The following is a 13,457-nucleotide window of genomic DNA, read 5'->3' on the forward strand; positions in this document are numbered from 1 at the left end:
AATTCAAATTACGGAGTACATCTTTTTTGTTGGTTCCCTGTCTAAACATTTGATGACTTTTGATGCGGCACATTGTTGTATGTCTGCTTCCATCTGGTCATGGTGGTGATGATAGTGTTAAGTTTTGTTTTGGTTAATGCTTCTCTCAATTTTTTATATATGGTCTTTTTTTGTCGTATGACGGGTGACGATGTGATAGCGCCTCTTGCAACGATTATGTCTTTCTTTAAAGGTGGCAAACCAGGTAGGGTTGATCATTACCAGCCAATGGTTATTGCCCATCGAAGAACGTAGACAAGAGTCTACAATCAAAACCATGCCGTAGAAAATCGGGTTTTCATGTTATTGTCACTGACTATGCATCATTCGTGAGCACGATACACCAATAATTTCGAATGTGATACATATTGAAAGGGCATTTGCCACCCTAAATAGTTTTGTTGTTAATGACAACATGATTATGAAGCAACCATGTGGGTGAGCTATTTGACTATGCCTAGGCACGGTTGGAGGGAAGCATAAAATAGCTGAAGGTGAAAAGAGGAAAAAGATTGTATCCCGACAAAATTTTCTTTTGAGTCGTTGGAAAATATGCATTATCAGCATGGTCCACTTCAGAAGGTATGAGTGGAATCAAACACATACATAAAACATTCGCACCCCTAGATTTCCCATGGATGGGAGTTTTCCTCCTTTTATCTAAAATATTCAGGGTTGTGTTCCGAGGAATAGAACTTCCGGAGATGGACCCTCGAACCTCCGGGGTAGGAAACTCCTAGCTAAACTTCCGGGCTATCCACGGCTGCACGAACGGTTGCACATCGCCCTAGATACCTGGAGGTTTGGCCTGAAAGTTGGCTCAGAACTTTGAGGGTAATTTGACACAGAATTAGATGTTGAAGTAGTATTAGAAGTTCCTTCGTGAAATAAATACGTTGAATACAATCACACATGTTTATTTTACACAATCATGTGTCACATATGTAATGCGAAGAAAAATCCCACGAGAGATTAGTCTTTGTTTCCCAATCTTTACTTTTCAGTTCATATATGGTGCTTATAATTTGCTCTATTTACCCGCTTGAAGCTTCTCGTATGTGATGTTTATCGCTATCTTCTTCCAGTTACTTCATCTAGTGTTTTTTAATCTATGTTCTTAACGTTCTGCAATTAGCTTGAAGCCCCTTCTTTTCTTTTTTATTACAACGATTTTCTTTAACTCCTATACATCCCTTCTAGTCGGCGTATCTCGATCTTTCATCAGGTACGCATCCACCAAATCTGCCATGCACGCCACACTTGGCGACATTAATTACAAAACATTGTGAGGATCCCATGCCATGGAGCTTGTGTTGTCGATGGTTCTCATTGGATAGAAACTGCAAGAACAACTTACTCATCATGATGGGATTCAACCCTGAAAAGGATGACTATGATAAAGGAATTGCAGTGAAAGTCGAGGCCAACAAGGATGTAGATACCATGTACTCATCATCTAGGTGTTCGCTGAAGTAGATCCTCTCGAGCTCGAGTCTTCATCATGGCAACTAATACATGTAAAATGAATCCATAAACTTTTGTGTTATTATGGTATTCCATGATATTTGGATGATATTTGCATGATATGTGAGGTTCACTGCATGTTTTGCATTGATTTTTTGGGCACTTCCGCAAATTTCCCATTCATTTCGACTTTGACGTTGCAGAGTAGGAAAATCCTATTTTGGTATTTTTGAGTTTCGAGGGACCTTCTGGATGTCAAATGGACCCTAACATTTTCTTAAAATGAGGTATCCCCAACCTCTTTATCAGTCGATGCATATGTCTTCTTTTATTAAAAGAATATCAGTATTACAACCATCGAAAAGACCTTGACTTATTACAAATCATGGATCACTTAAAGTTGCTACAAAAAATAAGCCATCTAAAAAGCACGAGCATGGACCCTAACATTTTGCCACGTCATTTTATCGGGAATTACAAGGAGATAAGCAGAAGTACCAACGGAAGCCAGTAGAGCGCTTGGTGGGGCCAATGACACGTACATCTGGGTTGGGTCATGCCATGGTGGGCCCTATCCATCCAGTGGCTATTTCGCCTTAATTTCGTCCGATCAGTTTTGACCTAAAACTATCTATAAATAGAACCTCATGTGTGTGATTGCAAAGAGGTGGCCGCGAAAAAACAAATATACGAAATTGAGAAGTTCATTTAAATATTGGAGGGGGAACCACTATCGGAATTACCTCGGAACCACTATCTTCGTCATGATGAAAAGCGAGCAGTCCATCCTTGGACTATGGGTTTGTGGAAGTATCTTGTATCAATCTTCATTGATGTTCTTCACTAATTATTATTATATGATTTGCCTACATGACTATGGCCATATGTATGCTACCTTGATGGTGGATCTTTTTGTTATGAGATATTGAGATTTTTGTTATTGATGCATTGATAGATGTATATGTTGCTCCACTCATTTATGTTATGTTCTGGTCAAACTTGTATGAAAAAACTCATGTGGGCATATGTATGTTAGTTGGAGTAATCTGGTACTAAGCATTTGGATATTGCCGAGAAATTCTTATGCTACTAAAGTTTTTACCTTTCCATTAATTAACCCACTAGGGATAAATGATCGCTCATGTTATTATTCATCTAGTGACAATTTGGATGGTCTTATTTTCTCAAGGTTTCATACTATTAATCAATATTATGTCAATCTTCTTATGGAAATACTCTGCTTATCTTAAACTTGGTTGAAGGAGTTTTCGCTTCCAAGGTGTATTAGTAACATGAGTTGCATCATCTCTATGCTAGGACATAATGCACATATGAACGTGCATCAATCACTTCAATTATTTTTCTATCACTCATTAAATTTTTATTTAAATCTACATTCATGCCGCCTTGATTATGAGAGAGAGGTAAAGTGAACCATGAACACCGGCTCATTTTAATCCATAAGAAACACCTTTTAATTCTTTCCCTGTTGTTTTACTTTCAACTTTAATTAAATACGAACATACAAAATACTTTACACTTTCCTTTTATTTTATTTCACTTTTTTTGTATTACTTGCATACCATTGTATTACTTACTTTATTTCACTTTTCTTTCACATTTGCAGGTTTTCTGCAGAGGATCCAAGATATAACCAAAATTGTCCAAATAGTTTGAAAGAAACCCTCGAGTCACCCTTGTGGCAAAAATTAGGCTTGCTGCACAACTTTACGGTTGGAGTACCAAAAATGGTAAACACATGTAGTTTTCTTGCCATCAAGACATATTTTTTGATGTCATTGCCGAGAAGAAGTGCCAACACATTGCTAACATCTAAGCTTGGAGAGGTACTCCACTCTACCTTGGCTTGGCTGTGAGATCTATTTATGTTCTTAGTCTTATTCTAAGTTTTTTTTTTGTTTGCTTTATTGTTAAAAATCCAAAATGCCATAAAAATTAGTGTACAAGAACTTGTTTAGATGAGACAAACTAATAAGTTGTGCGATTATAGAAATGTGATAAATTCTCAATTTATTGCTAAACCCATCACATCACGTGAGATTAATGTTGATTCCTCTGAAGTAAGCCAAAGTTTTCTTAATATGTAAGGATAAATTTGGAGGAAGTGTTATGTAGGATGCCTCTATGCATCTTCATGATATCTGCGAGATATGTGACATGCAAAAATTAAAAATGTTGATAATGCTATTATGAAGCTTAAGCTATACCTATTTTCATAAGTGGCAAAGCTAAAGAATGGTTGATCTCTTACCTAATGGTAGTATAAACTCTCGGGATAACTTAAAATAAGATTTCATTAAGATATATTTTCCACTTGTTAAAATCTTTCAAAACAGAAAAAGTATTCTCTCTTTTAGGAAAAATTACAATGAATATGTAGCCAATGCATGGGAGAGAATTAAAGTCATGTTAAGAACTTGTCCATCACATGGAGTGGATGAATGTAATATCTTACATTCATTTTATAATGATTTAAACTATATGTTTAGCTTGCTAGACTCTGTTGCAGGTAGTGCCTTTGTGACTAAAACTGCCAACAAAGACAAAGCTATATTGAAAAGCATGGTACAAAACCATAACCAATAACATACTGAAAGGACAACTACCAGTTCATAAAAAAGATTAATTGTATTGAGGAGGTTAAGAGTTTGAGTGCTAAGGTCAATTCCTTGATTTCCATGTTAAGTAAACGAGACTTCGATAATGTTGCTTTGCACGAACTTGTTGCGAATAATACTGAAAGTGTTGATTTCGACTATATCAATTTTTTTTATCAAAATGGGTTTGTGATGCCCACAAGTATAGGAGTGTTGGAGATATGCCCAAGAGGCAATAATAAAAATGGTTATTATATATATCTTTATGTTTATGATAAATGTTTATATACCATGCTATAATTGTATTAACCGAAACATTGATACATGTGTGATATGTAAACAACAAAGAGTCCCTAGTATTCCTCTTAACTAGCTTGTTGATTAATGGATGATTAGTTTCATAATCATGAACATTGGATGTTATTAATAACAAGGTTATATCATTGTATGAATGATGTAATGGACACACCCAATTAAGCGTAGCATAAGATCACGTCATTAAGTTATTTGCTATAAGCTTTCGATACATAGTTACCTAGTCCTTATGACCATGAGATCATGTAAATCACTTATGCCGGAAAGGTACTTTGATTACATCAAACGCCACTGCGTAAATGGGTCGTTATAAAGGTGGGATTAAGTATCCGGAAAGTATGAGTTGAGGCATATGGATCAACAGTGGGATTTGTCCATCCCGATGACGGATAGATATACTCTGGGCCCTCTCGGTGGAATGTCGTCTAATGTCTTGCAAGCATATGAATGAGTTCATAAGAGACCACATACCACGGTACGAGTAAAGAGTACTTGTCAGGAGACGAGGTTGAACAAGGTATAAAGTGATACCGATGATCAAACCTCGGACAAGTAAAATATCGCGTGACAAAGGGAATTGGTATCATATGTGAATGGTTCATTCGATCACTAAAGTCATCGTTGAATATGTGGGAGCCATTATGGATCTCCAGATCCCGCTATTGGTTATTGGTCGGAGTGAGTACTCAACCATGTCCGCATAGTTCGCGAACCGTTGGGTGACACACTTAAGGTTTAATGTCGTTTAAGTAGATATGGAAATATGGAATGGAGTTTGAAGTTTTGTTCGAAGTCCCGGATGAGATCCCGGACATCACGAGGAGTTTCGGAATGGTCCGGAGAATAAGATTCATATATAGGAAGTCATTTTATGAGATTTAAAATGATCCGGAAGGTTCTACGGAAGGTTCTAGAAGGTTCTAGAAAAGTCCGGAAGAAATAAGGATGGAAGGTGGAGTCCCAGAGGGACTCCACCCACCTTGGCCGGCCAGCCTAAGGGAGGAGGAGTCACAAGTGGACTCCCCACCATGGTGGCCGGCCACCACACCAAGGAAAGGGGGGAGTCCCACTCCCCCTAGGTTTGGACACTTGGAAGGTTTTGTTGGGGTCTTATTCGGACACTTTGACCTAAACCTTGGGGCTTCCACCTATATAAAGAGGGGGAGAGAGGGGCTGGCCGGCCACTCAAGCCACCACCATGGCCGCACCCCTTAAGGGTGCCCTAGCCGGCGCCCCTCTCCCCAAACCCTAGCACCTCTCCTCCACTACTTCTCCCGCATATGCTTAGCGAAGCTCCGCCGGAGATCTCCATCAACACCGCCACCACGCCGTCGTGCTGCCGGGATTCCGAGGAGGATCTACTACTTCCGCTGCCCGCTGGAACGGGAAGAAGGACGTCGTCATCAACACCGAACGTGTGACCGAGTACGGAGGTGCTGCCCGATCGTGGCACCGTGATCAAGATCTTCTACGCGCTTTTGCAAGCGGCAAGTGATCGTCTACCGCAGCAATAAGAGCCTACTCTTATAGGCTTTGGAAATCTTCAAGGGTTAGTCTTGATCATCCCCTCGTTGCTTCCGTCTTCTAGATTGCATCTTGGCTTGGATTGCGTTCTCGCGGTAGGAAATTTTTTGTTTTCTATGCAACGAATCCCTACAAGGAGATCATTGAAATCTTCGATGGGAAGTATTATCCAAATTTATAGTTCGACTCAAGGGTAACACAAGAATATCAACAAGATTTAAGCAATCGAGATGTCACTCTCAAACACACATGTATATCAATAAACTCACAAAGCAAGTGGTGATTTATAGTAGTTGATTCAAAGCAATCGAACAAGTAGTAAACAATAGTTTTTACCGGAAGTAGTGATGTGTAACTTTTAGTGGCTACAAGCGTATGCATGAGGTGATAGCGGGGCATTGCATGAATGATATTGATCAGATAATGTTAGCCTAATAACATAGCATTCATCTCTAATTCAGTTGTGTGTAGGTGTGTGATCCGAATGTAGTTATGCATACTAACCAAGAGAATATGCATAACATCTTTTATCCTTCCCGCCCATTTCACCGGGACCAAGTTGGAACTACAGACAATTAAAGTATATACTTTCGAACAACAAGAAAGCATTGACACTTCATGACCAGCATGCCCGTCTGCTGGTACTCCGGGTCGATGTAGCAGAAGGTGCCCGCGGCGCTCGTCATGTGGCACTGCGTGACCGTGTCAGCGACGGACGGCGGCACGAGGCGCGCCAGCCCGACGTCGCTGATCTTGCTCACGTAGTTGCGGTCGAGCAGGATGTTGCCGGGCTTCAGGTCGCGGTGGACGAGCGGCTCGGGCTTCGCCTGGTGGAGGAAGAGGAGGCCCGTGGCGATCTCGGCCGCGATGCGGAACCGGTGCTGCCATGGCAGCACCGGCGCGCCGGCGCGCGGGAAGAGGCAGTCATCGAGGCTGCCCATGGCCATGTACTCGTACACGAGGCACCCGTACTCCGGGCATGCGCCGAGGAGGAGCACCATGTTTGGGTGGCGGATGCAGCTGAGCACCTCCACTTCCTGCTGGAACTGCGACTTGCCCTGCGCGGCGTCCGGCCGGAGCACCTTGATGGCCACGGGGGTGTGGTCGAGATGGCCCTTGTACACCGGGCCGTACCCGCCCTCCCCGACCTTGCGCGCGTCCGAGAAGTGGTCGGTGCCGATCTCGATCTCCTCGATGGTGTACCGGCGGTACCGTGCCGACGAGCCGCCGCCGGAGCCGGCGGACTTGAGCCGCTCCTCGGCCTCCTTGAGCGCTTTCCTTTCCGCGGCGATCCGCTTCTGCGCCTCCAGCTCCGCCAGCCGCTGCGACGCCTCGGCCGCCTCGATGGCCGCCCGCGCCTTGGCCTTCTCCTGCTCGATGAGCGCCATCGCCGCCTCCTCCGTCAGCCGCCCGTCCTGCGACCGCTGCTCCTCCTCCACCTTCCATCGCTGCAGCTCCGTGGCCTTCTGCTTCGCGGTGAGCGCCTCCTTGCACGCCGTGCTGTACATGTCCATGGTCTGCTTCAACTCCAGCCGCAGTCGCCTCATCTCCGCCTCCATGTCCTCCTACACGCGCGCGCGCGCACATACACAAGATCATGCATTGAAATTAGCACGATTAATGGCAGAACCGTGCGTACGCATGGCGACTGTGTGTGTTGTGTGAGGTACCGCGGGTAGCGAGGAGACGCTGGTCTGGGAGTTGGAGGTGCTCTCGTTGCCGAAGTCGCCCCACCCTGGGCGTGGCGCCTCGAAGCTGTGTTGCTCGTACGGGTTGTCCGATCCGGTGGACAGCCGCGGCGGGTACGACGGCCGGTCCACGCTCCGCCGGCCGGGGGCAACACCGATAAACGATATGTCCGACGACTCCGGTAGTGAGAACTGCGGGAACTCCTTCCTCGCCGACGTCGGACCCCTCGAGAACGGCGACCTGTCCATGCGCGTAGCCACGATCAATCATATCCACACCTACGTGTCCAGCGTCCAGGTATGATCTAGTAGGTCTAGAAACTTACATGATGAAGTTGTCTTGCATCTGCATCGTAGGCGTCCCGATAGAGTCGCCTGCAGCATGCCATTGTTAGTACTGTATCTTGAATCGAGTATGCATGGTTAATTGGCATCTATCTTGATTGGAGAGTATGCATGCATCACCTCGTGTCGCTGCCGGAGGAGGCGGGGGCGCCCATTTCTGCGAGGGCGGCGCCGGCGCCTGCTGCGGCTCAGGCGGCAGCGGCGCCTTGGGCGCCTGAGGCCCCTGGATCATGGACCGGAGCGGCGACACGGAGGGCGCCGGGCGAGTGGCCTGGCGCACGGAGGTGACCTTGCCGCCCTTGTTGACGACGTAGACGCTGGTGAAGTCGGGCGCCGTCTTGGAGACGCTGCTGGGGATGTCGGGCTTGAACCTGACGAAGCTGTTGCGGGTGTTGGCGCCGAGGACGAACTTGTCGATGGCGGCGTGGGCGGCGAACTCGACGAGGGACTTGGCCACGTCGTGGTCGTCCAGCACCACGTCCTTGCACTGGATGTCCTTGCGGGTGCAGAAGCAGCGGAACGGCAGGAAGAGGTCCTTCATCTGCGGGTCCGTCGGCTGCTTGTACCCGGCGGCGTCCTCCACGCCGCCGGAGCTGCCGCGCATGTTGACGTGGACGAGCACGATGGTCTGCCCGCGGTGCACCAGCGTCTCCGTCGCGTACTTGAGCGCGTTCTGGCTGTTCTTGTCCTTGTCGATGCACACCGCCACCAGCGGGTAGCTGCCACCGCCGACGGCGCCGTCGCCGTCACCGTACTTCCCCATCCCCGCCACGACGGGCAGGCCGAGCAATCGATCAGATCACCTTTGCTTTGCTTTCTCTCCTTCCTTTTGCCCTAATCTTTCTACGCTACGCTCCAGCAAATCTTCAAGTCCCAATGATCGTTCTTCTGCTCTCAAGATTGCAAGGGAGGAGCCATTGGTCAAGATTGCAAGGGAGGAGCCACCGGTCACGAGGGGAGGAAGCTCTTTTAGGCGCTTTGCTCCTCTTCTCTGACCTCTATTGACTATTATTAAGCATGGCGTTGTTGAATGCATGTCGTGGGTCTTAGAACGGATTGAATTATGTTTCCTTCACAGCTGAATTTACGGCTGACCACAGATTCTGCTCACTTCCTCACGTTCAGAAGATTAATTGGGTCTTCAGTAATTTGCCAACGGAGCCTCCAGCTCTGAAGTTGCGTAACACCTTCCATGGTTCTCACTCAGTACTGACACCTCGGGTTATCCCAACTTACAAATTCCACCATACAACCAGATTTCCAGGAGATATAAATTTCCAAATGCTACAAATATTTACATTACTTGGCTCATATTTACAGTATTAACTGTATGAACTAAGTTTACAATGAAATCAGATCACATTCAGCAATCACCTGACCACAAGTATGCCTCACATAACTTTATGTATGTTGGCCTCCCAGGATCAATAATCTAACTAGATTGGGGTTAGACCACCGTATAAAAGCCAGAAAATCTTCCAGCTAAATTTGCTCGAAAGAATCAGCGAGACCGGCCAGGCTAAACTAGAAAGTTGTCTATCATATGGTAGATGACATCCTCTCCCTCCAAGTTCGTTGGATGGATCCTAACCTGCATGCAGGTTGCAGGGTCAATCCACAGTCAAACGCTTACAGATGCCACGACTGCATCCTATTTGTAAAGGTCCTATTCCAGAAAATCATGCAAAACTATTTATCTAGGAGTAAATGGCCAATTCCCTAGCTATTCAACAAGTAAATATGAAGTATTCTAGAAAAAGAAAAACAAGTAAATATGAAGCAATGGTCCACAGCTACTGATTAGCTCAAAGATAACAATGTTGTTACCCCACAAATGAAAGTTCTAATTCCCAGTTTGGTGGTTTAGTTGTCAGCCTCTTCCAATTCAAGAATAATAAAATCATGACGTGAGAGCAACTGGTGTGAGGCTAAATAGCTACACCCAGTGTTGAAGCTTACCTGTATATTGTAATGTGCATTGTATTTTAGCCGGCTCTCATGAAAGCACACATCCACACGTTCCCAGGTCACTTGTGTAAGGCCACGGATCATGGTCTCTGCAAAAAGTTACATCTAATATCAGTAGAAAACATATCAGCATAGATCTCTAGTTTAGAAGGACCGTGTATACAACAGTGCACTCCATATTCTGATATGCATTGTCAAATTTCTAAGGATCTGAATTTACAGGTGACTGTTAAGTTTTAGAACTCTCTAGAAGGCCAAAAGCCTTCATGCAACTTCTACAGGGACCCCGATTCTAACGTTATCAAAAGAATAAAAGCAAAGCTTACAGCAACACGACATGCAGTAATTATTACCTTCAAGACTATCTTCGAGTGAAGCATCTACAGACTCCTCCTGCTGAGGGCCCTCTGGGTTAGCAGTACTGACATGAATAACATGTGGGTACTTTTCATCGTTTGCTGTTAACTGAAGCTAAAATACATAGAAAGGGCAGATAGTTAAAAACACTGAGAGATTGTTAATGCTTCTTGATGTATTGAAGAAGTGAAGGCCTATCTTACTTCGGGTAATTCATGCTGACGTCGAATCGACGATGTTCTCCAACCAACTATATCTTTTTCGAAATTAAGGGCACAAGCATCAGGAGTTGATTATTGAACAACTAGTAAAAAATGTCACAATACATAAATATATCAAGCTTTATTGGATACGATCATATGTTATATTTGCATATGCAACACGGCGTTTAAAAGAGCGCAAAGCTGACCTGCATAATAACAAGGTAATGAGCAAGTGACTTTGCAGCAAAATAAGTTTAAAGGTATCGCTAGTCTTTTACGTAAATCGGGAGTTACATGAATTTTCCATCATCGCAATCTTCAACCATTCGCACGAGAAGTGGAGGCTTCTCGTCATCCCTGTCCGAGAGAAACAAGTGTTTACCTGTTCTCCCGACAATAAAATGTGCAGTTTCTGCAGCAGTTCGCTCCAGAAGCGGAACACCAAAAAGAAAGGGCAGCTGTGGAGAACATAAATGTCAGATGAGAATATAATTTTTTTGTCTTCATTGAGAACTTATTCTTATTTATTTTAGCAGCAAACATAATGGATAATAAAACTCGGAGGGCGAACATAAGAATTTTCTAACATCAATCAGTGTCAGGAAAATATTGTTCAGGATGAAACATTTAAGGTGGAAGAAATGATGAAGCTAGTGATGTCTTTGTTACAAAACAAAGACTACTTGGTTGATGAAAAATTATACTTCTAGTCTCGTTTTCAAGTGGCTCCACATTCAGAAGTTAGAAGAAGTATTTCAGTTTGATTGGGAGCAAGAATGAGATACAGCATGTACCTGTGCTCCTGTGCTATTTGTCTATTTTCAATAGAAAGGTGAGATGACAGATGCAAAAGTCTTGGGCTTGTAAGAGCATGAGAATAGAACATGGAAATGAAAGAAGCACAAACTAATCACTGAGCATGAGAATAGAACATAGAAATGAAAGAAGCACAAACTAATCACTGCCTAAGTGCTAGAAAGAAGGTACGCTAACTGCTAAGTTTAGTAATAGGCATATATTTTACCTTGCACTGACAACTTGGTATTTGTAGTACCTACCGCTGCACATAAGAAAGATCTAGAACTTACTTGTTTATTCCACCTTGAGCCCAAGTGTGGTGTAGCTGACGCTATGAAATTCATTGGTTCTAAGCCAGCTAATTTACCACCTCCATACACATTCCCTTCATCAGAATATTTATCCGTCTTTAGGCATGATTCTTCGGTTACTGAATGTTCATAGAGTTTCCCAATTGCATATCTTGAAATCAATCCACCAAGTGAATGGGCAACAAAAGAGATTTTCCGTAAGTTTCTTCTCCTCTGGACAACTTGCCGTACCTGGATAATAAATATCAGTTTCATGTATCAGATTATACTTGTAAACAAAGCATGCTATTTTTAGCACCGATGCAGGTTAGAACTATCTAGAATAAAGAACACAAGAAGAAATAGACAAAGTTGATAATAAACAGACCTCTTCAGCCAGTCTTTCGCCCATTAAATCAACTCCATCGAACGTTAACGTTGAATGATTGCACTCACTACCTGCTCAGATAAATTTTATAAGACACCTGTATCGAAATCAAGCTAGTGCAGAAGAAAGTAGTGTGCATCATGACACAGATGGGTCAACAGTTAATTCATCATGTAGCCCACAATGTAAAAGGGAAGTTGTGTTATTATGGATTGTACAAATTGGAAAGAAGTAACTGCGGTTGTATTTGCAGCAGACCATACTCAGTTGGGGCATGTCAATGTGATACTTTTTTTCTTAATCTTTTCAGAACTGCAATCATACATTTAGCATGGCAATTATCTTACTGGGATACGAGTTCCTGGAAACTTTCAAGTGTTAGAACCTTTACAGTTGCACTGACTGACTCCAACCTTCGCCCCGAATTTTAAAAGGTCTAATTCTGAGTTACACAACCAAATCGTCCGAAAAGTTTGAGAAATCAACATATCTAATTCCTAACTCATAAATGTTAATTGTGCTTGTGCGACCGGTTTCTAGCTTTTCACCCTATGCAATTCCATGAAATACATAACACGGCCGGAAAAGTAAACTGAGAGTAGAGCAACTTGTATAAACTCACGGTGCACATAGACTTTCCCAGGCAGCCTCTTGACGAACTGCTCCGCCCCGAACTTCCAATCCGACGAACTGATCGAAGACACAAAATCAGCAGCTTATACCAAACTACTACTAATCATAATTACAAATAAAGCAGAAGCAAAGGGATACCGCCGACGCACCTCCCAGAGAGGCCGTTAACCATGACGACGAGGTGATCAGCCTCCTCGCTGCCGACCTCCACCTCCTCACGGTTTCCAGCGTATCGCCCCTCCTCCTCAGCCTCAGCCTCAACCTCCACCTCCCTCTCCGCGGCTGGAGGCCGCGAAAGCGCGCGCCGCACCCAGTTCCCCAAATCCAGCCTCTCGCCTCCGGGCCTCTGCTTGCGGCCGAGGAGCGCCCCTAGATCGAACCGGAGCGCCGGTGGCGACCACCGTGTGCGGCTGCTACCAGGAGACGTACTCCTGGACTGAGCCATGGCGGAGACGAGGCGGCTCCGGCGGCGGCGGCGATGTGGGGAAAGGTGAGTTTGGGTGGAGCACGTGGCGGAAGGGCAGAGCCTGGAGGAGGCGGGCATTCCCGGTTGCTTGGGAGGAGTGTGGGCCCACATCGACGGTTCCGGAACCGCAGGTGCTACGCAAAGGTAAGGAATATTCTTTGGATAGTTGGACGGTGTGGATGGGCGGGTAGCATTGTTCAGTATCCCATCGGACGGCTGAGGTTGACTTAGCAACACTTGGTTGTAGACTCTTCGGCCGCAGACAACTGAGATAGCTTACCATGAACAGGTGGGCCTTAGAATACTTGGACAGTTTTGCGTTCCTACGGTCGGCCGATCCACAACGTGACTATGTAGCCTC

The 13,457-nt window shown here is 44.6% G+C and overlaps 2 protein-coding genes across 2 annotated transcripts; both read right to left on the minus strand.

Moving 5' to 3' along the window:
- Positions 1-6,535: 6,535 nt before the first annotated feature.
- LOC124690819 (U-box domain-containing protein 52-like) lies at positions 6,536-9,102 on the minus strand. The gene is made up of 4 exons (XM_047224150.1): positions 8,114-9,102; positions 7,975-8,023; positions 7,631-7,889; positions 6,536-7,525 (listed from the first exon to the last, which is right to left on the minus strand). Exons 1-4 carry the CDS (start codon positions 8,754-8,756, stop codon positions 6,536-6,538), a joined length of 1,941 nt encoding a protein of 646 aa, XP_047080106.1. The 5' UTR covers positions 8,757-9,102.
- Positions 9,103-9,225: 123 nt separating this feature from the next.
- On the minus strand, positions 9,226-13,194 carry LOC124688634. The gene is made up of 10 exons (XM_047222288.1): positions 12,780-13,194; positions 12,620-12,687; positions 11,998-12,068; positions 11,610-11,861; positions 10,816-10,979; positions 10,672-10,727; positions 10,522-10,574; positions 10,315-10,432; positions 9,953-10,050; positions 9,226-9,584 (listed from the first exon to the last, which is right to left on the minus strand). Exons 1-10 carry the CDS (start codon positions 13,172-13,174, stop codon positions 9,513-9,515), a joined length of 1,347 nt encoding a protein of 448 aa, XP_047078244.1. The 5' UTR covers positions 13,175-13,194; the 3' UTR covers positions 9,226-9,512.
- Positions 13,195-13,457: the final 263 nt, after the last annotated feature.

The sequence above is a fragment of the Lolium rigidum genome, chromosome 2 (assembly GCF_022539505.1).
Source record: "Lolium rigidum isolate FL_2022 chromosome 2, APGP_CSIRO_Lrig_0.1, whole genome shotgun sequence".
NCBI classification, from domain to species: Eukaryota; Viridiplantae; Streptophyta; class Magnoliopsida; order Poales; family Poaceae; genus Lolium; species Lolium rigidum.